The sequence below is a fragment of the Narcine bancroftii genome, chromosome 4, assembly GCF_036971445.1.
Source record: "Narcine bancroftii isolate sNarBan1 chromosome 4, sNarBan1.hap1, whole genome shotgun sequence".
Lineage (NCBI taxonomy): Eukaryota > Metazoa > Chordata > Chondrichthyes > Torpediniformes > Narcinidae > Narcine > Narcine bancroftii.
In genome coordinates this window covers 251,564,380-251,590,011 of record NC_091472.1, presented here as the reverse complement: position 1 = coordinate 251,590,011, position 25,632 = coordinate 251,564,380, and the positions used below count along the sequence as shown (strand labels likewise).

The following is a 25,632-nucleotide window of genomic DNA, read 5'->3' as shown; positions in this document are numbered from 1 at the left end:
GAATTTCATTATACCAATTAAATTCAGAGAATTTCTTGGTCCATGCAACTTTTAAGCATTGTTTCTTACAACAACAGGAAATAACAGTGCAAGTTAGCTTTTCCCTTACATTTCAACATTTTTGTTCTTGGTCTTTCATTCAAACAAAAAAAAAGTCACAACAAAAGATTGCAAAAATGTTGGAAAGGGGAGAGTTGATGGAAGGTGGGGAACAAGAATGTACAATGGGCATAGTTCATTTAAAAAAGCTATACATGCTTCTTCATATCTATAACCCTGTGCTTAACATATGCTGTCTGAACACATCATATGCTGCTACCCATTCTATTGATGGCAGATATTTTTGAAAATACTCCATTGTAGGAAGGTGCATGTGAATAACTTAATTTGAGTTTGTAGATTTTAATTATTGTTTATACTGTGTTGACTACAGCATCCTTGCACATTTTAAAACAAAAGGTGTGGAAAAAGTCATGGGATTTTGGATTTTTGGCTAATTGGACTGAAGTTTATTAATTTCCAATGAACTCCATGATCCATTTCAACTAATAATTGAATCTTTTGACTCTTTCCCATTGGCCAAGTAACACAACTACAACTTTTCCATTCCCACTCTTATTTGACATTTCCCTGCCTAGATTTGAGCTCTCATCCAGAACCAGAACTGATGTCTCCTGATTTTTCAGAATCCATTATATCCTGCTGTTGAGCTGAAATGAGATTGATAGTCATCAAAATGAGGCTGATTTGTTTCAGAAGCTCATCTCTCAGGCTAAACAGATAGGTGGCTGTTAGAGGGGAAATATTGCAGACCTCCTAAATTACAGCTAAGGATAAGAGAAAATATAATCTAAAATGTATGTTTCAAGTCCAAATAGAACTCATGAGAAAACCTTAAATTGCAGTTAACTTTTGTGGTTCGATTATTTTAGGCTTTACTAAAGTCAAATTAGATTCCAGTGAAGAATTCTTATGTTTAGCTGTGTTAATAGGAAGACCAGTTTCTGTACTATTTTATTTCTCTTATTATTTTTAAGTCAAGAGCAAAATGTTACAATTCCTGCTTCAAATAAGACAGACTTCTTTCCCTAACAAATTCTGCCTCTACATTGTAAACACATTAATCTTAATAGTGTTTCGATTTCTGTTGTGACATTTTGTCTTTAAACAAGTTATTTCAATGTTTTTGCTGTCCCTTCAAGGTCTTTTCTGTTCATTACAAAACTACCTCCTTTTTTTAAAAATTAGTTTTTAAATAGTCAAAGATAGTTTTGTAGTTCTTCAATATGTTCAATGAATATTTATGTGGTTTTGGATGGGGTCTCCGATGTACTTACCAGTGTTCAGAGATGATTTTGCATGCAGTGTGTTTAAATTGATGGACATTTCCTGGACGAATAAGAATATAGCACAATCAAAATAAGTCTTAAGAAATGTCTTAAGATTCTTTTCCACATTCCCACACATTCCTATCTGGTTCAATCATTTCCATCTGTTCCTTATTATCCTCCTGTACTGGCTTTTCTTTCAAACCACCTACCTACTGTGGCCTCTTCCCCATCAGTCTCCCCACCTCTCCCATCTTCACATCCAATAACTTATTGCCTCTCAGCGTATCCCCAGCCTCTTATGCTTCATTTCTCCTCTTCTCACCCAGCCAGAAATGCTGAATCCCTGTTCTCTCCATGAATGCTGCCTGACCTGCTCCTCTTTCTTTGCTCAAGGGAAATGGCTGGATGCTACAATGGATCATTTTATTTTCCTCCTCATAAAATGAGAAAAGTGTCCATCAATTTAAACAAACTGCATGCAAAATCATCTCTGAACACTGGTATGTGCCATCTTATTTTAAGATGGATCTAAGCCATGTGTAGGTCAACAGTTTCAAATGCAAAAATATGGTATGTCAAAAATAATCTTGACTGGCCAGTTATGTCTTTGAAAACAGACAGTAATAATATTTTAAAGCAAGTTGTAATTAGCAATAGTCTAAAAACAAATATTTAATCATGGAATGTTTCACTGTGCAAGATTGTAATTTTGTTTATTCTTTTTTTATGCTTACCATGTGTGTCTAGCAGCGTCAACGATGGTTGGTATACTGTACTTTACCTATTGATTACGTCAGATAAGAGATTTTATTTATTTGGTATTACTTGTATTCATCATTTGTCCGACTAGAAAAAAAACAATATGACAGATCCTGTGACAGTACCTTTACATGGTCTTATTATGAGAAAACAACAACCCATTGGAGCATCCAGCCATTTCTCTTGAGCTAAGAAAGAAAGAGGAGCAGCCGCGACTCAGCAGGTCAGGCAGCCTCCATGGATAAAAATGGACATTCAGCATTTCTAATTGGGGCAACATTTTGAGACTGGGTGAGAAGAGGAGAAATTAAGCATAGAAGAGCATGGAGAAAGGCAATAGGTTATTGGATGTGAAGATGGGAGAGATGGGGAAGAGGCCCACAGTAGATAGCTGGTTTGACAGAAAAGTAAGTAGAGGAGGATATAAAGAATGGATGGAAACAATCGATCCAGAGAGGTCTGTGTGGGAATGTGGAAACTTAAGTGGCTGCCAACTACTTGAGCTTTCACCTGCAGACAGTGTACAAGTGCTCAGCAATGTGGTCACCCAATCTGCTCTGAATCTTATCAATATATTGGAGACCACCGACTCCAGTAGATTAGGTTGGATGAAACTCTCCCCCACCTGGATGGTCTTGGATGGTGATGAGAGGGGAAGATGTAGGATGATTTGGTCCCTTTATTGAAAAGAAATCATACGAGAATATTGGAGACAGTATAATGGAGATTAACCAGGTTAATTCCTGGGATGAGAGTGTTGTCTCACTAAGAGATCTGAAATAGTTTGGGTCTGACAGATCAGGGTCTATATTTTCCAAAGAAAAATATTAGTAACATTTCCAAATGAAGTAGAAATACTGAGGATTTGGGAAATCTAAAATATTTAGTGAGAGGGTCAAACATTGATAATGAAAAGCAAAGCAGAGTGCAAGAATACATGAGCAAGAAACATATAGATTTTAAAAGGATTTACTGATGGGGAAGAGAAGTAAAAGTTAATCTGGAGTACCTTATCTAGGACGTCACTTTAGGAAAAATGAAGTAAATCCCACGTTCTTGATTGCTTTTGATACACACAGTACAAAACTGAGGCCGTTAGTGGAAACTCATCATTCTGATTAATTCAGTATGGTGACTCAGACATTTTTTTAAAATGGGTGAAATGGGATAATGTGTTGAAGTGATTACAAAAAGTTACAGAAACTTCAAGTGCAATGTGATCATTTGCATTGGTTATGCCAACAAAGCAGAAATGTAACCCCTGACAACACATCCCTCATGCAGTGGTTTTCAACTTTTTCTTTTCACTAAAATAATGCCTATTGCCATCAGTGCTTTGTGATTAGAAAGGGATTGCTTAACGTGGTATGCGAGTGGAAAGGGCGGGTTAAGAACCACTGGTCTAGACCCAATTATTACCAAAATATTTTGTTTGAGAAACTCCCTTTGGAGTTATGAAACAGTGCACATAACAAGTTAATTATGTACAATTAAAACAGTCGTTTTCATACTTTTTCTTTCCACTCACATCCCACCTTAAGCAATCCCTTACAAATCACAGAGCATCGATGGCATAGGGAATTGTTAAAGTGGTATGTGAGTGGAAAGAAAAAGGTTGAGAACCACTGTGTTAGAGCATCAGAAATACTTAAAACGCGGTTTATGTAAAAAAAAATTGGAAGAGAGGGTGGTTAATTTTAAAAAAATATTATATAGAATGCAAGAGAAAAACAAACCAAATTAATAAAATCACAAATTGCGCCATGAACCTGTACTGCTGATGCTTCACCCATCATAAAATAAAATAGTTCCAATGTGCTCATCACAGAAACACCCACAAAAGTAGATAATCTTTGAAAATAATTTAATATTGAAAAGTCTCATAAATGGACTGATTATTTCTGCCTTTAAATCCATTATGTTCATATTCTCTAGAAATAGAATTATTTAAAAATGATGATTAGGCAAATATTCAGCCACTGTGTGTGTCAGCACATGCTAAACTTTCTGCCTTCTCACTACACTATAGAAGAGCATGATCTGCTGCAAGTTAGAGAGCAGCCTATTTGATGTCCTCTGCTGCTGGAGATGAGGAGCCAAATGCAGTTCAGATCTAGCCCCCTCAGCCTTGCACCAGTGATAGATGAAGCACTTATTATTCACCTTCACTATAAAGTCAAAATTTCTCTAAACTAACTTTCATTTAATTTCCATGACAGACTTTACATTCATTTAATTTTTTAACATTTTCATTCATTTCTCAAGGTAGAATCAAGATGGCTCAGAAGTTTCTGCAGCCTAGTCCTGCTATGGTGGATGGCTCAGTGTGAGCTGGGTCCAATCAAATTTGGCTCTAGTTTTCAAGTTGCTGATTTTCCACTAGAATTATTATTTTTTCTATGTGCTGCTTTGTATAAATGGTCCGTACTGGTGGCCAAAATTAATCCCAAAATTTTACTTTATTTAATGTTTGCTGATGACCTTTAGGTAGTTAGTATTTATTATTTTACTGTTCTTGAAGTTGATCTGCCAGCAGTTTATTAAGTAAATCTAGTAGTTTACAAAATTAAAGTTCCAATATTTATACAAAGAAAATGATCTAGTATTTCTTTTGTTTACGGAGTATATTAGAGGGTGGTGCATTCAGCATAGTGGTTAGTACAATCCGATTATCATTCCAGCAACCCTGATTTGAATCCGGTATTGTCTGTAAGCAATTTGAACATTTTACCCATGTCTGTTCTCTGCAAGGGTTTCCTCTGGGTACTCAGGTTTCCAAAGACATGTACAGGTTAGTAGGTTAATTTGGTCATATGGATGTATTTGGGCAGGATGGACAGAAGGGCCTGTTATTCCTGCTGTACCTCTAACTTCAAAAAAGTATTTAAAATTATTTTTTTTTAATCTGATTGCAGTTGAAATTGCTGTGATTTTAACATTTTCTTCCTTTTCATTTTTTTAGGAGGGGTTCAAAATGGGACTAACTTTGGAAGGCACTGTGTTCTCACTTGATCCTCTTGACAGCAAGTGCTGACATTAAGGAACTAAATATTTGCACACTTGGATTGAAAATAGTGAAGTGCCAAAATGCTTTTCGCTTTCCATAAAGTTTGATAAAAGCATCATTATGCAGATTAGAACTTAAATCGACTTGCATTGTTTCTCTTTTAAATTGTGCAAATTGCTCCTGGTTAATATTAGGACACAATCTGTTATTTTATGAAGCAACATCTCTGTTCTTTAGATTCTACCATTTATAACAAAAACATGAAGCAATGAATCTTGGTGATGCAGATTTCAAAAGGGTTTTTTGATGAATAGATGATAAACCTGTTATGTTCCATCTATATTTTACAGTAGAGTTTGAAATGATGAACTTCATTCAGTAACACCTAACCCATTATGTTCAAACTCCATCATACATACTGGAGTTGGGGGAAGAGGGTGGGAAACAATGGTGTTGCTACAGAATTTGAATGAGCTCCACAAAACAAAATTTTTTATTGAGAAGAATAACTTGCACATTGTAAAATCCCCATCTATTCCTTTTGTACTATTATGTTTCCCGGTCTTAGAAGAGTGTATTTTTGTATGTTTATGTTTCAGTGTGCTGAAACTAGTTTAATACAAAGAAATATCTTTGTAATTACTTTTGTGTTTTACCTGGGAGGAGGATGTAATAACTGGATTATATTTTGTCCAAACTTGGCGGCTGAGACAACCAAATTGAATTCAAATTCATTCAAACTTGTTTTGTCATACTAGCTTCAACCTTAGCAGTGTTTAAAATATTTTTTTTCCTTTAAATCTTATACAGATTTGTTACCTTCTGTGACATTTCATTTGTTAACCTAATTTTAAACACTCATTTTAACCTTGGTCATTGATCATGGTTACATGCTGAAACAAGCAGCACACGGGCCTGAACCCTTTCAACTTCTAGACCACATTTGCAATACACACCATTGGTCTTCCACCTGAAATCCTTGAGAAAGGTGAGAGCAGGCAATTGGAGTTAAATCAGTGGGAGGTACCCCCTCTTGCTAATTTATCCTGGTAGGAAAGCTATCAGCATTGCTTTGTGTGGACCCCTGTTAAAATAGGTGGGCATGTGATCCATAATTTAAAGAAAGATCTTGTTTCACTAGTGGATGAGAATTGTGTCTAATTTAAAGACTAAGTTAACATTAGAACTTTTGACAAGAGAGTGATTCCTGATCACATAAATTCAACCGCTTAATATTTGCTGGGCGAGCGAAGTTGGATCCACTCTTAGAAGCTGTTGTAGCATAGACAAAGTTACATAAAACCATATTTTCCATCCTATTTTTGTGAGGATACATCCATTGACTCCATCAGAACTTTTGATTCTGCAGCTATATCACGAGAGCCACTTCAGATGACAATTATTTCTCACATGAAAATATAATTTCTGACAGGTCTTTTTTAAGTTAGTAGTCATTTCCCTTGTGCGGTTTCTGAAACTACCCTTCTCTCAAATTAGCATTTATATGTCTGTCCATTCCTCAGTCAGCTTTTTTGAAACTGGTGACCCTTATACTTTACTCATTTCTTAATAAAGGTCAGTGTAGATAGTTTCCAGAACTTTTCACATTTCAATTTAGACACAGCACGATAACAGGCCCTTCGGGGCAACACGTGCCGTGTTGCCCCAAATACGCCAATTAACTGACAAACCCTGTATGTTTTTGAAGGGTAGGAGAAAACCAGAACCACACAGACACAGGGAGAATGTATAAACTCCTGACAGTGCCAGATTCAAACCTGAGTCACTGGCCTGTAATAGCATTTTGCTAACTGCTACACAAACAGTGCTGCCTAATTTCAGGATTTCAACATAATCCACTCAAATATGAACCTGAACAAAGCATAGTGCAATGTCTTCAAACTGACCTTTCATTGATTTGGCAGTGGAGCTCATTCTGCTTGACATTCTGATTTCCATTGTACTAGTGTAATATGGTAACAATTTTATTTGCAGGTATGTCTCAATGTTTCTTTGAGCTAATATAGATATCTTTCAATGTGTTTTTTTTAAAATTGCCTTTATATCAAATTTCATTTGCCATTGTTCTGTCCACATTTGGTGTGAGTCCAAATTCTTCCAGTCATTTGGACAATATTTTCAAATTTGAAATGGGTCCATTCACACCAATAACTAATTGACATGCTTAAATATGTGCTCATAGACTTCCATTAACATGATGAATCCAAAGTATCAATGGAGATCCAAAAGATGTCTTCTCAGTACTATTCTGCTCAGTGTAACATCCAGCTAAATTTTGCTGGTGGCTGTGACTAAGTTCTGCAACTCCTGAAAGCAGCTAATTCCCTTGTATTTGGACAATTCCACATTGACTTCCAAGTTTTATCAAAGCCGTTTTTTCCCCTCAAGCATAAATGAATTTAACTATTCACAGCAATTCCTTGCAACTTTCTGGTATTTTTACAAAAGCCACAATAAATTAAGTGCAAGCATTAATTGCAATTTGATCTCCACATATAATTGTAGTTTTTTATTTTTCTCCAAGCTTATTGATATAAGTATAGAACTAAGGTACATTATCTTAAATGTAGTTCTTCAACAATATACAAGTGAAGAGATGTGCAATGAGAATGGATCATTTATATCTAACATTCCGTGCAGAGAATTGAAATATTTTTATGAATGATAATAAATGTAGCTGTATGCTGTCGGTATTTCATATAACCATCATATTGTTTGCAACATGCAAATTCCTGCTCCTATCACTCGATCAAAAAGTATTTTTCTCTTGAATTTTAGTAACATTGCTTAAGAACCTATTCATCAGCAAGATCCATACGTTTGCCAATATTTTTCTTATGCAGTTTATAGTGTGAAGATATTATAATGTATCACTGTTAATGTTATCAGTGACTTGCTATTAATATTTTTGAAATAAGATGCATCTTTCATGTTATTCTGTAGGTACAGATTTTAACCAAAAATAGCCAACTTTACATGTGTAAAATTCAAGTACATAAAAAATGTGCTTCATAAAACTTATTTCTTGTTCTGAAATTTATATTGCAATTTGTAGGAGATGGGGAGCGTAACACTTGTTGAATTATCTGTTGGGATAACTGCTAGTGAATTAACACAATTTCATGAAAGATTCCAGTAAAATATGTTAGATTCACAATTATTTCAGTGTTATACCAGAATCTGGTACTATTGGAGATATATATATATATATATATATATATAAAATATGCTGAACCAAAAAGTTAATTTTGCTTCATAAATTCAAACTGTCATATTCTTCATCATTTTGTAAGGTGGAGGCAAACCAGTAGTCACAAAAATAAACATAAACCGGTATAAATACACTAAAATGCTGGAGGAACTCAGCTGGTCATTGAAGCATCTAAAGGAAACAAAGATATGTTGCTGACATTTTAGGCCGGAGCCCTTCTTCAGGGAAGATGAAATAGTAAAAAGGCAGAAGCAGGATATTACTAGAAAGTCTCAGAATCCAGACCAATGAAAGGTGTCAATTAGACAATAACAAGGGACTAGGTAGAATTTATCACATCTGTGCAAAAGGAGAGGCAACAGAGGAAGAAGACAGTGGGGTGGGGGTTTACCTGTAGAGGAAAAAAACACTCGTTAGTTGTAAATTTCCTATTCACTGCTGCATGTATTGTGTGGAGCTCCAGTCAATCCCATCTCTACAAACTGATAAGTTGAATTACACCCTGTATCACTTGATCTCTATTACCCATTCAACTTCATGCTGATCTGAGCTTTTCAAATCCAACTGCCTGAATCGCCTGTCTCCAATTGCCAGGTGCAGCCTTCAGATAAAATCCTGTTGAAATCTGCTACAGTAGTCCACTCCAAGATCACAAGAGCATGAAGTGTGGGCACAAGCAATCAATAACAAGAAAAATTACAGATATATAATATCAAGAGTCCCTTCAGGTGTTGAAATATTGTGCATAACAAGCTGGCCAGTGTAATTTTCTCCCGGACCATGTTGTTTTACAGGTGGAGATGTTATCCCCATCAGAGTTAGTAATAATGTTTCTGGTCACTGGCACAACTAGTTTGTTCCTGGTTGTTGATGTAACTAAAAACTCATTATCTAAGTGAGCAACTTTAAGACGGTCAAGGCTAACAGACTCCCTCTTGCCTTGTGTATCAAGAAAGAAATACTTGGGAGACCTGCATATCACTTTACATGGCCCAGTATATTATGTCTGGAGGGGTTGATGTACTGCATCGCATCTGACAAATACATATGATCACAAACCTAGCTCAGCTGGTACGTGCTATGAAAGTTTGTGTACATGTCTTGGCAGGAGTGATATTTGTCATGTACTGCCGTAGTTGATGAACGTAATTGGTTGTGTCGGGTATCATTGATCAGGTGCAACCATCTGTCCAAGTTCAGGCAGTGTGCAACCCAGATTTTTTTTTTACCATCATACGGATGCCCAGTAGTACAATTGGCAAGTACTCATACCACTGGTTTTGGTTCTGCTGGGCTTTAAATGTTGCTTTAAGTTGACGATGAAAGGGTTCAACAATGCCATTCGCTACAGGATGATAGGCTGTTGTGCAGGTGCATGTACTACTGAGTAGATTGGTCAGTTCATGAAAAAGTTGGGACTCAAACTATCATCTCCTGTCTGTCGTGATTGTAGATGGTGTGCCATATTGTGTTACCAAGTGGTGGACCAAAACTCTGGCTACCGTCTCAACAGGTATAATAGGTATAGCATCAGCCCACCTGATAAAATGGTCTATACAGGTGAGAATATAACTGTACCCATTATCTACCAGATTGATGTGTATATATTGAAATCTGGCATCTGGAGTAGTGTATGAGTCAAGGGGAGCTCTGGTTTGATGGTGAACTTTGACTTTCTGACAAGTGATGCAACTCCTAGCCCACTGCTTAACATCTTTATTCATATTAGGCCATACAAAGCGACATGTTATCAACTTTTGTGTAGACCTTGTACCAGGATGCTACATATCGTGGAGAGCATTGAAAACAGACCACCAATGATTCTTGGGGACATAGGGTCATTCATGTCCAGTAGATATGTCCATACTGGTAGCCTATTTGGAGGAAAATGTGTTTTAAAGTTACCAACTTCATTTTTGGTGTAAGAGTTTCCCTAGTTGGACTTGGCCTCAGTTCCCAATGGATTCTCAGGAGTTAAAATGATTCTGCATTAAATGACACTACTAGCTGCTTTTTTTTTGTTGCACAGTTGCTAAATCTAGAAGACATTGGTTTAAAGTGAGAGGGGAATGATTTAAAGGGGTCCCAAGTGGATTTTTTTTCTCTGTTATAGGGTGGTTGGTACATGGGACAAACTGCTAGCGTAAGTGGTGGAGGAAAATATAATTAAAATATTTAAAAGGCATTTGGATGGGTACATGGATAGGAAAGGTTAGGAGAGATATGGGCCAAATTTGGTACCTTGATGAAGGGCTCAAACTCAAACTGTTGGTTACGTATCACTATCTTTGCAAAATAATGTACAGTGTAGACAGTTTGACCTGCTGAGTTTCTTCAAGTAACGCCAGGTTACTTGAAGGAGGACCTTTTGAGCAGAGTTCTGTGGCAAAACTATTATTTTGCTAAAGGTCAGTAAAAGGGAAACTCAAATAGGGGAAGAACACTTGCCAAGTACAAATAAAATAGCATAGACATCTTTTTATTGAGTTTGTGGAAAAAAATGAGTTAGTTGTAAATTTCATACACAGTGCTGTGTGGAACTCGAGTCAATAGTGCCATCTCCACTGACTGCTGAGTTGAAATGAATTAATACCATCCCGTGCCACAAATTCCATGAATCACTTGATCTCTTTTGCCCAATCAGCTTCCTGCTGATCTGAGCTTTTCAAATCCAACTATCTGAGACCCCAAACTCCAATTGCCAGATGCAGCCTTCATATAAAAAAAAGTCAATATTAATGTCATCTGGTTGGGAATTGCCCAGTCAGAAGATGAGGTGTTGTCCCTCCAGTTTATGGGTGGTCTCAGTTTGGCAGTGCATGAGACCATGGACAGACATGTCAGCAGGGGAATGGGATGGAGAATTGAAATGGGTGGCCACTAGGAGACCCACGATATTGTGGACAAAGCCGAAGTACTCAACAAAGTAATTGTCCACAGCCACTCACTGACTTCTCCCACACAGCCAATGTTTTTGAATATTTTAATATGAGATTTCACATCCAAAGTACAGAGAACCTATGGATAGATGTTAAAATTCTCAAAGATACACTACACTTAAAATCACCAATGCCTGAAGAGGGCGCACAAAATCAGTGAACCGGTGCGGACTCGAAAGGCCAACATGACCTGTTTCCACTCCGTAAATGGTTATATGGTTAAAGCTATCTTGCAGCCTGTGTCCAGTCTCTCCAATCAAAAATTGGAAGACCAACCCCTTATCTTCTGAATGGGCAGCCTCCAACCGGATAGCATTGATTTAGACTTCTCTGGATTTCATTGAAACCCTCCCCCCCACCGTCGTCTCTCCATTTCCTGTATCCTTCTGCACATGATAAATTCTACCTTATTATATCCAATTAACACCTTTTATTTGTCTAGATTCCTCCCCTATTGTTTGAATTCTGAGACTTTTTGATATTTCATGCTTTTGTCTTTTCTGATTTTTCCTTGAAGGAGGGCTCAGGCCTGCAACATCGGCAATATATCTTTGTCTCTTTTAGATGCTGAAAACACCAGCTGATTTGCTCCAATGTTTTGATCTATTTTTACTACAATCACAGAGTCTGCAGCCTATTGTGCTTCACAAAGACAAACCAGCGAATATTTTAGGTCAAGATTCTTCCTCAGAACTGTTTAGAGGCAGGGGGACGAGGGAAGAGTTGAAGGATTTACAGTTTCAAATCAGTCTGGCAGGAGGAGTAAGTTGTGGGACAAAATAGGGATGGAGATTGGTTAAGACAGATAAGGTAATACACATGAGTATTAACAGTGAAGGATTTATAAGTGACAGGTGAGAAAGGGAGAAGTGTGATAATGCAAAACAATGAGAGCATTAGTACAGTGTATCTACAATACAGTATATCTGTGTAACGTCTATCAGTTGTAAAGTCTCATTTTCCAATAAACTTTTTAAAAATTGCAGATTGACTAATTCACTTCTATTGATGCCTCATCAAATGCTTCTAAGAATGAAAGTGCTGGGGAAATTTGTTAGGTGTGTAACAGAAATGTCAATTAAGTTTAATTAGCAAAGAGTGTGGGAATACTGATAGGACAAGAAAACATGCTAAAAATATTAATTTGTTGATAGTGTAGCAGCAGCTACTCTGCTCTTGCAATAGCACACATAACCAGACGGGTTGAGCTCAGTGAGCAGACTAGTTTATTTCAGGCTCTCCCAGCTGAGAACTGGCTGAGAACCATGCTGGAGGGCGCTGACATCACCTGGGTGTCACGTGGTCCCCCAGTGCAGGTTTCTGGGCCCTGTGCTGGAAGGAAGGGAAACCCCCGATGGTGCCATTTTGGCCGGCTGCCCCACTGCATGGCTTACAACTGGGGCCGGTTTGTCTGCCTTGTGGTGAGCCGCCACACAGCCCTCACCCCCCACCAGAACTGGCGCCAATGTTCTTTTTTGCTGGGCGGCCCCGCTTCTTGGGCTGGGCAACGACCACGGGCTCGGTGGGATCGAGGTGCGCTGGCTTCAACCTGTCCATGGTAAACAGCTCCCGCCTGCCGCCCATGTCCAGCGTGAACATCGAGCCAGAACACTGTACAACCCTGTATGGCCCCTTGTATGGTCGCTGCAGAGGTGCCGCAGTTGGGCCCTGCCAAACAAAAATGTACTCCGCCAAAAGCAGTTCGCCGGGAATGTGAGATAGGCGGGTGACATGCCTGGGAGGAGGTGGGAATTTGAAGGAGTCCAAGCGTACCCTGAGGTGAGGAAGTAGTTCGTGCGGTGACCGCTAGGGATTGTGAGGTGCGTTGATGAACTCACCAGGTAGTGTCAGAGGTGCACTGTAGACCAGCTCAGCTGATGATGCCTGCAGATCTTCCTTGGGAGTGGAGCGGATGCCCAGGAGGACCAAAGGCAGTTCATCCATCCAGTCGGGAGCGGTGAGGCGAGCCATGAGTGCTGAATTAAGGTGGGAGTGCAGCGGTTCAACCAGTCCATTGGCCTGCGGGTGGTAGGCCGTGGTGCAATGTAGCTGGATCCCCAACCTGTTGGCGAGTTGGCCCCAGCCCCAGCCCCAGCCCCAGCCCCAGCCCCTTGAATCCCACCTCCCACATGAGCCCCAGCCCCTTGAATCCCACCTCCCACATGAGCCCCAGCCCCTTGAATCCCGCCTCCCACATGAGCCCCATCCCCTTGAATCCCGCCTCCCACATGAGCCCCAGCCCCTTGAATCCCGCCTCCCACATGAGCCCCAGCCCCTTGAATCCCGCCTCCCACATGAGCCCCAGCCCCTTGAATCCCGCCTCCCACATGAGCCCCAGCCCCTTGAATCCCGCCTCCCACATGAGCCCCAGCCCCTTGAATCCCGCCTCCCACATGAGCCCCAGCCCCTTGAATCCCGCCTCCCACATAAGCCAGTGTCCCATATCCTGTATGGGTCCCCCCAACTGTGTTTTCTGCTGCCTGTGTGCACACCTCAGCCACTGAGTCCCACATTGGGTTGGGATCCTGCTGGGCGCTTCCTGACACCAGTTCGGTGGGGCAGACGCACCACACATTTTAGACTAATGTTACAGACAATGGAGCAATTTGAAGAATTGCCTCTTGCAAGGCATTTTATGGAAATTTAAGATCCTGCTTTTTACAAATGCTTTTGTAACAGAGTGTAGTCACTTGGGTGTCTCTTGTTAAGAATGAAAGCTGGATGCTCAATCTGTGCTATTAAAGCCGGGTTCCATGGATTTTTTTTGAATGAATGGAGATCTGTAAAACTACAGAGCAGAATTTCTTTCCATCACCATCCAGGACTGAAGAAGATAGCATACCCTTATCCATATTTTTAAGTTAGTCATCTGTAAATTGCCATTTGCAATCTACTGAAATGTTAGTCATCTGGTTGGGATTATAGAAGAATTTTCTCAAATTTGGCTGGCCACAAAAATTGTCACCATCCCCAGTTGTTAGAACATCTCACCCATAGTTCTCAAAAACACATCTATTGCAGATTGAGTCAACAATATGTGTTGGTTCCTATGTAGAATGCATTTTGTGCCAGGCATATCATAATCACGAGCAGATGTGGAGTACTGCTAAATCACAAGCATATTGTTTACTTCAATCAGGGGGTGGGGGGGTGGCTTGGGAGGAGGGAGGGGGGGAGAAAAAGTCACTGTATATGTGTGAAAAAGAAAAAGTGTATATCATGGCTAATGTGATTTGTGGTGTGAAAAATAAAAAAATTTAAAAAAAAAATCAGATTGCATAATGTAGATTACACATTTACATAACACAACCTGAATGCAAATTGGAGTTAATAATGTATTTCCTCACCAAGCCCCTTCTCTTCCTACCTCACTTCCAATAAGATTCCATTATAATTTGCTTTAATCGTGAATAATGCCTTCTTAGACTTAGGTTTTGTAAGGTTGTGACATGAGACATTCTGTGCTTTGTCCATGCTCTTGAGTCTGGACTGTTTTCTGTAGAAATTGAGATATATTGGCTTTGAATTGTCTTGCTATTAGGGTCTTTACATGCATTTGAAGATCACTGACAATTTGCTGCTCACCGCTGCATCATACAGATTACCAAGCACTAGATCAACAAATAACATCAATAAGGAACAAGTCTGTATGGCCATTAACTGCATTCATATGGTCATACAGACTCCCATGAATAACCAAAAAAACTTTATGAAGTGGAAAAGTTTCTTCTTTCTCAATGTGCAGATCATTGTATATCCATAAGAAGAATTTCCACAGGGTGAACACTGATAGAGTTCATCCTGCTATTATATCCCTTAGCATGGATCTTGAGAGATTGGGGTTATCCATTATTTCCTTGGCAACTTATACAGATGCACTCATTAATCACAGCTAACCACAGATACCATAAAGGTCATGCAAGTACCATCAGAGTTATGATAAATGCTCTGGGGCTCTTAAGATGAGACTTTGTTGCCGGTGTAGACAACAGTGCCATTTAGCACTATGGATACTTTGTCACCACCAGTTTGTGTTATAACACAGCCATTGCTGCTAAAGACAGGACCAAGGAGATCCAGAGTTTGCTGGCCAAAAGAGGGGATTGGAGAACAACATGGGAAATCTAAGTGTTCTGGTGGATGGCACTACTCTATATCTATGGTCTCATCAAACAAATGACCACAAGAGGGAATTCTTATGACATAGGCAACACCCTAAAAGAAAGGTAAACAAGAAGTCAGCTGAAGATGGAAAACTGGAGCAATACACAAAGTGCTGGAGGAACTCGGTGGGTCAGGCAGCATCTGTGGAAAACAATAGATAGTCGAGGTATCAGGCCAAAAAACTTTAATCAGGAATAACCGAGCTGATATCTGATTAAAGGGGTGGGGAGGGAAAGGAGAACAGGCTGGCAGGTGAATACAAGTCAGAGAGGAAGTGAAAGGGGTTAAGAGGTGATGGGGAGGGGGCTGAGAAAGACTCTCTGATGGAAGGAAGCGAAGGGGTTGTAGTCAATATAGTGATGTAATATACAATGCTGACTGCTTGCTATTGGTTATGACTGTAGATTGGCTCCACCTTACTGGTATAACCAGTACTGGTCAGTAGAGGTGGCTTCTTTTGTTCATAAAAGCCTATAGTATGATACAAGACTTATGGTATATCAATTTTATTCACAGAAGAAAATCATGGATAGTTCGTTGAAACCTGGAAGTCTTGAGATAGATCAGGATGCCACCTGAGCCGGAGAAAAGTTTCACCACTGGCTCCAGTGTTTTGAAGCATACATGCGAAAGCATACATGCGAAAGCATACATGCGAAAGCATACATGCGAAAGCATACATGCGAAAGCATACATGCGAAAGCATACATGCGAAAGCATACATGCGAAAGCATACATGCGAAAGCATACATGCGAAAGCATACATGCGAAAGCATACATGCGAAAGCATACATGCGAAAGCATACATGCGAAAGCATACATGCGAAAGCATACATGCGAAAGCATACATGCGAAAGCATACATGCGAAAGCATACATGCGAAAGCATACATGCGAAAGCATACATGCGAAAGAACAAGACGCTGAGAAAATGGACCATTTCGTGACTCTCCTCAGAGACGTCCCCTACTCCATGGTCAGAGAGGTAGCTGACTATCAGAACGTAATGAATCTCCTTAGAGCCTATTATGATAGGCCTCAGAACACCCTGTTCACAAAACACCAGCTTCACATACAGAAGCAACAAGCAGGTGAGAGCATAGATGTTTTCACACTCGCCCTGAAAGGGCTATCCAGGGAATGTGCCTGCCCTGCCGTCACGGCTGAAGCCTACCGTGAGTCCCTGATGTTAGATGCCTCCATAAGCAGTCTGGAATCAGGATACGTTAGACAGCGTCTACTGGAGACTCCAGGCTTGACCTTTAATGTGGCTCTGCAACAAGCGAAGATCCTCCTAACTGTGCTACAAGGGGCAAAGCATTTGAGCATGGGAGAAGTGCAGAAGCAGCACCCCTCAGACTGACCTGTAGTGAAGATTCACTACTGAACACTATGAAACCATGGCGCAAAAGCCGGTCCCTGAAGTGCTACTTCTGTGGCTTGGCACTACATGCCGTCAACCAGTGCCCCACATGGCAAGATACCTGTGCCAACTGCGGGAAGAAGGGCCACTGGGCCAGAGCTTGCCGAGCGAGAGAGTCGACATTTTGGCACTCATGGCATGCTGAATAAGAAGAAGCGCTCATGCGCTGATACTAAGCAAGATCATCATCATAACACCACGATGCGGAGCTGGAGAGTCAATGATTCATCTAGCCCAACTTCAACTTCTTCCACTTCTTCTGAATCATCCAGCAGATCGACCAGTGACAAGGCAAGGCCCTACATGCCACTTCCACAAGGAGATCCAATCCTGGCTTCCATAAAGGTAAATCAAGATAAATCCTATGATCTGCAGCTATCCTCGATGAAAGTGGAGGTAAATGGGCAGCCTATTAACTGTTTATTTGATTCAGGCAGTACAGACAGTTACATTCACCCTTCGACTGCTAGAGCACTAAATCTTGTGTTATACCCATCTAAGCTCATGATCACAATGGCTTCCTCGGGACTAGAACAAGATACAACGTTATTGCAAATTTAATTTAGAATTAATATACTGAATTCAAGATTTCTGTACACCCTGGCCTATGCACTCCAATGCTTCTGGGTCTAGACTTCCAATGTCAAATGAAAAGTATCATATTGGCATTTAATGGCCCTTTGCCATCCATCACCGTCTCATCAAAGAAATTTTGTGGTTTGTCCACATTAAAAATTAAACCCCCTCGTCTCTTCACCAATTTGACCTCGGATTGTAAGCCTATAGCTACAAAAAGTAGGCGCTACAATAAAGAAGATAGACTCTTTATTAAAGATGAGGCTAAGAGCTTGTTAAAGGAAAATGTCATCGAGCCCAGCACAAGTCCTTGGTGCGCTCAAGTAGTAGTGGTCAGAAATGGTGTGAAACCTAGAATGGTCATGGATTATGGCCAAACTATAAACAGGTACACTCAATCAGACGCTTACCCCCTGCCTCGTATTTCAGACATGGTTACTCAAATTGCCCAATGCGAGATATACTCTACTATTGATCTGAAATCAGCTTACCACCATATTCCCATCCATAAGGATGAAAGGCAGTTTACTGCTTTTGAGGCAGATGACAAACTCTTCCAGTTTAAGAGAATTCCTTTTGGCGTCACTAGCGGGGTATCCGTTTTTCAAAGAGAGATAGATAAGTTAGTGATACCTATAAGTTGCAAGCCACTTTTCCTTATCTGGACAATGTTACCATCTGTGGCAAAGACTTGAATGATCAAGATCGGAATATACACAGTTCCTCCAAGTTGCCAAAACCTTGCATTTAACCCTGAATAATGACAAATGTGTGTACTGCACTAAGAGTCTGCCAATATTAGACTACATAGTAAGTAAAGGAGAAATCAGTCTGGATCCAGAGAGAATGCGACCACTCATGGAGCTGCCCCCTCCAACAACACAAAAGGCCCTCAAGCATTGTTTAGGATTTTTCTCCTATTACGCTCAGTGGGTGCAGTGCTGACAAAGCATGACCTCTTTTTAAAACCATCAATTTTCCTTTGAGTAATGAGCCCCTCCTAGCCTTTGAAAACATTAAACAGGATAAAGCCAAGGTCTCCATGTCTGCAATTGATGAGGAAAGAAATGGAATTGGATGCATCTGATTTTGCTCTAGCTGCCACATTAAAACAAGCTGGCAAACCTGTAGCCTTCTTTTCTCACACATTACGTGGACCAGAATTAAAACACTCATCCATTGAAAAGGAAGCACGAGCTATTATAGAAGCTATCCGTTGCTGGAGACACTTCTTAGCTGGCAGGAAGTTCACCTTGTTAACTGATCAGAGATCTGTTGTTTTCATGTTCAACACTAGAATGAAGAGCAAGATTAAAAATTATAAGATTATGCAATGGCGCATCGAATTATGATTATGACATACTTTATCGTCCAGGAAAATTCAATGATCCTCCTGATGCTCTCTCTCATGCAACTTTTGCGAGTCTGCAGCTAGACCGATTAAAATTTCTTCATGAAGAGTTGTGCCACCTGGGGGGGAGGGGGGGGGGGTCACAAGATTTTATCACTATGTGAAAACTCTCAATTTGCCCTATACATTAGAGCAGTGGTTCCCAACCTTTTACTTTCCACTCACATACCACTTTAAATATTCCCTATGCCATAAGTGTTCTGATTGCTTAAGGTAGTATGTGGGTGGAAAGAAAATGTTTGAAAACCACTGTTTTAATCATTCCAAATTGATTTGTTATGTGCACAGTTTCATAACTCCAAAGAAAATGGGCCAATGACAATTTTTCTCAAGCAAAATATTTCAGTAATAATTGGGTCTAAAGCAGTGATTCTCAACCTTCCCTTCCTACTCACATACCACCTTAAGCAATCCCTTACTAATCACAGAACACTTAAGGCATAGTGAATACTTAAAGTGGTATGTGAGTGGAAAGTAAAAGGTTGGGAACCACTGCATTAGAGGATGTGAGAACCCTAACTGGACAATGCCCTGTCTGTGCTGAATGCAAGCCACATTATTACAAACCTTCACCTTCCTCATTGATCAAAGCTTCTTGACCCTTTGAACGCCTCAATGAAGATTTTAAAGGGCCACTGCCTTCAAATAATAGAAACATTTACTTTCGTAGTATTATTGATGAATTCTCTCATTTCCCTTTTGCTATTCCTTGTACTGATGTTTCTACTAGTTCTATAATTAGATGTCTTGATTTCATTTTTAGTATTTTTGGTTATCCGAATTTCATTCATAGCAACAGAGGTTCAACCTTTATGAACTTGGATCTTCGGCAATATCTTCTTGACAGAAGCATTGCCACAAGTCACACTACCAGTTACAATCCTCGGGGGAATGGGGAAGTTGAACGCAGCAATGGTACAATCTGGAAAGCTGTTACCATGGCACTCAAATCTAAGGATTTCCCCACCAGCTGCTGGCAAGAAGTGTTACCTGAAGCTTTGAACTCGATCCATACTTTACTTTGCACATCAACTAATGAAATGCCTCATCACCATTTGTTTTCTTTTCCCAGAAAGTCGAAGACTGGATAGATCTTGCCGACCTGCCTTTCTAGACCTGGAGAAGTTTTACTGAGAAAGCATGTTAGACAGACCAAGGTGAATCCATTAGTCAAACGTGTGCAACTGCTTCTTGCTAACCCGCAATATGCTCAAATTGCTTTTCCGGATGGGAGACAGGACACTGTTTCCTTTAGGGATATCTTGTTTCGCTAGGGGTTCCGCCTGCAACTTCTAACCTTTTCCCCACTACCACTAATCTTCCTCTGCCCACCTCAGAACAGCATGTCTCTGTCCCTGATATTCAGTCTGTAACACACAGAGATTTACCCCAAATAACACCTGCTACCAATCACTTCTTATCTGCTGAAAAAGCAGCTTCTCCTGTTAGCTTACAGTTCTCTCCAGTTGTTTTGCGTGGCTCTCAGAGTCTCAAGGCCACCCCAATGGCTTACTTGTGATAAGTTTTAATTGTTGCATTTCTCACAGATTTTTTTTTCAAACCCCACTGCTGATTTTCTTTCTTCTTCTGTGATGCTTTTAACCCTTTTGATTCCTTTTTTAAAGAATTTAAAATTGGTTAATTTTGAGGGGGGGTTGAATGTAGTGATGTAATGTACGATACTGACTGCTTGCTATTGGTTAAGACTGTAGATTGACTCCACCCTACTGGTATAACAGGTGGTGCAACTTATCCCACTGGTCAGTAGAGGTGGGTTCTTCTGTTCATAAAAGTATGATACAAGACTGGTCCTTGCTTATGACAAATCAGGGGTGGAGGCTGGAGGAAGGAAGGTGTAGGTAACAGGAAGAAAGGAAGGGTGAGTTGGAGAAAGAAGGAAAAGAGGAGGAATGAAGCTCAAGATAAGGGATAGCAGCAGGGTGAAGGGCTACAGAAAATTGGATATTGATGTCTGTTTGGAGCTACCAAGGCAGAGGAGGCAGCATCGGGAACACCAGATGCAGTAGAAGATCCCTACAGATTTACCGGTAAAGTATTCCCGTACATGGAAAGGATCTTTGGGGCTCTGATTAGTGGTTGGGAGGAGGTGTAAGTGCAAATGTTGCAGAGATTTCAGTTGCAGTGATCAGTGCTAAGTGGTCAATTGGTGAGAAGGGACAAGTTGTCAAGGAAGTCACAGAGAGAGTGATCCCTATGGAAAACAGAATGGGGAAGTTGATTCTTGTGGCGGGATCATGTTGTAGGTGGTGGAGATTGCAGAAAATACTTTGTTGGACGTGGAAGGAGGAGATGTGCCGGCACATCTTTCCTCTACGTGTGTTTCCACATGTGTAATGGAAAGATGTGCTGGAAATGTGCTTCCAGGATGAGGCGTTCCTTTCCAAGGTATCCAAGATGTCCTCCTTCAGTAAATCTGGTTTCCCATCTATTACTATCAATGCATTCCTCACTCGTACCCCTCCATGACTGGCACATCTGCTCTTGGTCCATTCACTCCCACCACCCCATTGTAACAGGGGGACAGTTCCCCTCTTCCTCACCTGTCATCTCACTCATCTCTGCATATCTGTTTGGCTGCAGCAAATAAAATATTGCATTTGTACATTATGTACAACAATGAGCATTATCACCTTTCATTGCATTCGGGGCCTGGGACACACCAAAATATGTCAAGCAGGGCAATACAGCTGGAGATGTGTATGAAAAAGTTCATGTTCAATTGATCAATTGTCTCCAGGTAGGCAGGCTATGAAATGAGTCAAGATGGAGAAGCAATAAAAGGTGCTACAAATTGTTCCCAAAACACTTAAATTCTGCAGTAAAGGATGCATATTCTGTTGATAACTGCAATGTTGAGTATGGAATTATAGCCTTTGTAAGGATATAACTAATAGCAAAGCATTCAGTGATTAATTGATTCAAAGTAATACTTTTTTATGATTGAACATTGACTAAAATTGGGGTCTTCACGAGATGGCTAATCTTGCACATATTTCATTGGATTAAAAGCTAACTCTCTGTACATTGAGGGAAATGATTCACCTCATCTCAAAAATATCATACTTTGGACAATCAGAGAGAGCAAGAGATAATGAGGCCGCCCTGGCTGCTGCAGGCAAGAGATAGTGAGGACTCCCTCGCTGCTGCAGGCAAGAGATGACTAATAAATACTGTTAAATTTGGGTTTGCTTTTGTGTATGTGATTCATTTGCTCCACAATGACATGTGGGTTTTAGAGCTAAAATCAGCACCAAGGTTGTTTCAATCCACTATCAAGACAAGAATCAGTATTTGTAGGTTGGCAATGCATGAAAAAAGATTTCCATGTGGGGTAAAACGATATGGGGTTGTGTGTATACTAAGAAATCTGGCAATGGAGAAAATAATTAAATTCGCATCTTAAATGTTGCAACATTGTTGCTTTAACTTGGATTTTGTAGAAAAATAGCTTGTAACATCATGATTTTCCTCCCATTCCTCATCACTCACCAGCAATAACTACCCACTCAGTTCACTCTTGTTGCCTGGGATATTCCATGGCATCTGATAATCGGTGAAACCCATTGTTTTTGCCTCCGCTCATGCTAGCAGCTTTGGATATCACATGCACAGCACATTAGGACTCGAGCCACATAACTTCCTCCAAAATGGTGCCAGCTTGCTTCAGTTCCGTTGCACTTGTGTTTGTGGAGGATGAAGTAGTTGACCTTGCTATAATATTTATTTGAACTTGAAGATCAGATATACTTGTCCAAATGCAAGCAAGTCTTACTGTTGAATATTGATTTTAAAATTCAGAATACATTATGGGCAGCACGGTTAGCGCAGCAGTTAGCACACCACTATTAGAGAACCAGCGACCAAGGATAAAATACGACGCTGTCAGTACATTCTCACCATGACCTGCATGGGCTCCAGGTGTCCTGCTTTCCTCCCACCCTTCAAAAATTTATGGGGTTTGTAAGTCAATTGGTGTATTTGGGGGGCACAGCATCATGGGCCAGAAGGGTCTGTTACCACTCTAAATCTAAATTTAATAAATTCATTAGTAGAATTAATCACCTGGACAATGAGATGAAAGAAATGTCCAAAATGTTAATAAATTGTCTATTAGATAAACATATTCAGACTCTGAAACTTTATTAAGTTGAATATGGTAAAGCTTTTATTAAATGTTTCTGTTTGTTCTCATTGAAATGGAAAATATGACATTTGCATCACAGCTGGAGGATAATTCATTCCTTCTGAGTGTGACTGCACTTTAAAACAAAGATTGCAAATGCAATTTGAGAGTTACTGGAAATCTACTCAAGCATTACTTCTCTTTGTTGAAGTCACATGGGAATTAGCCTATGGGTTATACTGTGGCAGCATAAGATTGAATCTAAACATTCTAACAAAACTATTAGAAGAGTTTTCAATTCAGTCAGGTATATAGTTTCCATTCCAATTGCTACAGCTACTTGTTGGATTTGCAAGGCTTATTTTCAATATATAAAAAAAGAGGCTTCCAAAGACATTGCACACCTGGGATCAAGTCTAGAAAACACAAAATATGTGAGCTTAAAAATGCTGATCTGTAATACTATTTCAACACAGAACATGAAAAGCTATCATTTAATGTTTATGATTTTCCTCCCATTCCTCATCACTCACCAGCAATAACTACCCACTCAGTTCACTCTTGTTGCCTGGGATATTCCATGGTATCTCATGAGATTGGTGAAACCCATTGCATTTGCTTCTGCCATACTAGCAGCTTTCGATTTCACATGCATGGTACATAACTTATAAAGTCCTGCAAAATTTGTGCCTTGCCTCAGTTCCATTGTATTTGTGTCTGTGGAGGATGAAGTGTTGACCTTCATACCATGTTTATTTGAATCTGAAGAAATATAAAGATCAGACATACTATCTACAGGCAAACAGGTTTTACTTTTGAATATTGATTTTAAAATTCAGAATAAATGTGCTAATGAAAAAAAAGGAGATAAACAAAAATCCTAAGGCATTTAAGGACAAAGGAAAGGATTTAGGCGTGAAGCTAGAGGAAAGAGTTGAGATTTTTCATGAGAATTTTGCATTGGTATTCACCAAAGAGAAGAACATGGATTATGAGATTAGAGAGGGATAAATTGATATTCTAGGGCATGTTGATAGTAAGGAGGAGGCACTGTCAGATAAACATTAAAGTGGATAATGTACTAGGGCCTGATTAAATCTACCCTAGAAAACAGAGAAACAAAGGAGGAGATTGCTGAGGCTTCCACTGGGACCTCTGCAATGTCATTAACCATGGGTGAAATACTAGAAGATTTCAGAGAACCTAGTCTTTTTCCTTTGTTTGAATTGGGCAACAGGGTCCTGATATCAGTGGTTGGAAAAATATTGGAGAAGATACTCAGGGGCAGAATTAGCTAACATTTGAAAAAGCTTGGACTTATTAGGGATAGTCTGCATGGCTTTGAGGGGTGGGGGGGGAGGGAAAATGGGATGAAGTGTGTATCACAAATTTGATTCTTTTCATGTAGTGAATATGGATGTTGAGAATTTGGCAGTAAATATTATGGACTTTGGAAAAAGTATTTGACAAGATCCCAAATAATAGACTATTCCAAAAAAAAATTGTTGAATGGGATCCAACATGGGGTTCGTCATTGAACAAATGGATGTTTCTCTGACTAGAGGTTGGTGACCACTAATATTTTGCAAAGATCAGTAGTAGGATTTCTGTTGATTGTAATATATAATTAATGATTTGTATGCAAATGGTTGTCTGATTAATAAATTAGCATTTGATATGGAGTTGTGGATAGCAAAAAAGGTTGATAAAGGATTAAGCATGATTTTGGTCATTTGGAAATCTGGGTGGAGAAATAGTAGATGGGGTTTAATCAGACAAGTGTGAGGCAATGAATTTTGGAAGGTCAAATGCAAGAGGAATATTTACTCAAATGGCAGGATGCTATGGAGGATTAATGAACAGCACAATCTTGGGTGTGTTCCGATCTCCCTAAAGTGGTTCACCAGGGTGTTGCATATATTGAAACGTATTAACTATGAGGAAAAGTTGGATTGTTTTTATTGAACCCTAGGAGGATTAGATGTAACCTGACAAAAGTATGTAAAGTCATGAGAGAAAAAGATGGGTTGATAGTGTGTTTATCCCAAGGTGAAAATATCAAATAGATTTAAGGTGGGAGGGGAAAGTTCAACTTTATTGTCACATGTACCAAGATACAATGATCAAGGTTGCTTTATGTGCAGACCAGTAGATATCTCATTCATTGTTGAAAAGGTAAGACAATACAAAAATACTGAGTTATAGGGAGACATTGTATGGAACAAAGGCATCATAATTTTACTATTTTGGGGTTAATTCTTGACTATGATAACAGCAGAAAAGAAACTGTTCTTGAATCTGTTGGTGCATGATCTCATACTGATACATCTTCTTAATAGGAGAGGGTAAAAAGAGAGTGACTAGGGTGGGATGAGTCTTCTCCAAGGCAACTGGAAATGTTTATTCCTAGGAAGATAAATCTACAATTTACACCTCAGCACTGTTCATGTGGAATGGGGAGAGAGAGAGAGAACTCCAGAAATCGATAATCAGCCCTTTGGTCTTGGTGACACCAAGGAAGAGGCCGTTGTCCTGGCATTAAGCCACAAGTTCCTTTATTTCACTTCTGCACTCTGTTTCATCATTAATAAAGGTCCTGCCTGTGACAACATTGTCATTCGCAATTATGTAGATGGAGTTAGAGCTA

At 39.7% G+C, this 25,632-nt stretch overlaps 1 protein-coding gene across 13 annotated transcripts in view; it reads left to right on the top strand.

Moving 5' to 3' along the window:
* Positions 1-12,251, top strand: part of gulp1b (GULP PTB domain containing engulfment adaptor 1b) — a 355,986-nt gene extending 343,735 nt beyond the window's left edge. For 11 of the 13 annotated variants that reach the window (XM_069934737.1, XM_069934735.1, XM_069934736.1 and 8 more), the window contains one exon: positions 5,053-12,251. In XM_069934737.1, coding sequence (XP_069790838.1) covers positions 5,053-5,124 — 72 coding nt within the window. In that variant the 3' untranslated portion in view covers positions 5,125-12,251. Of the gene's footprint in view, positions 1-2,078; positions 2,093-5,052 lie in introns of all 13 variants that reach the window. The other 2 variants (XM_069934742.1, XM_069934741.1) reach the window with 2 other exon arrangements.
* Positions 12,252-25,632: the final 13,381 nt, after the last annotated feature.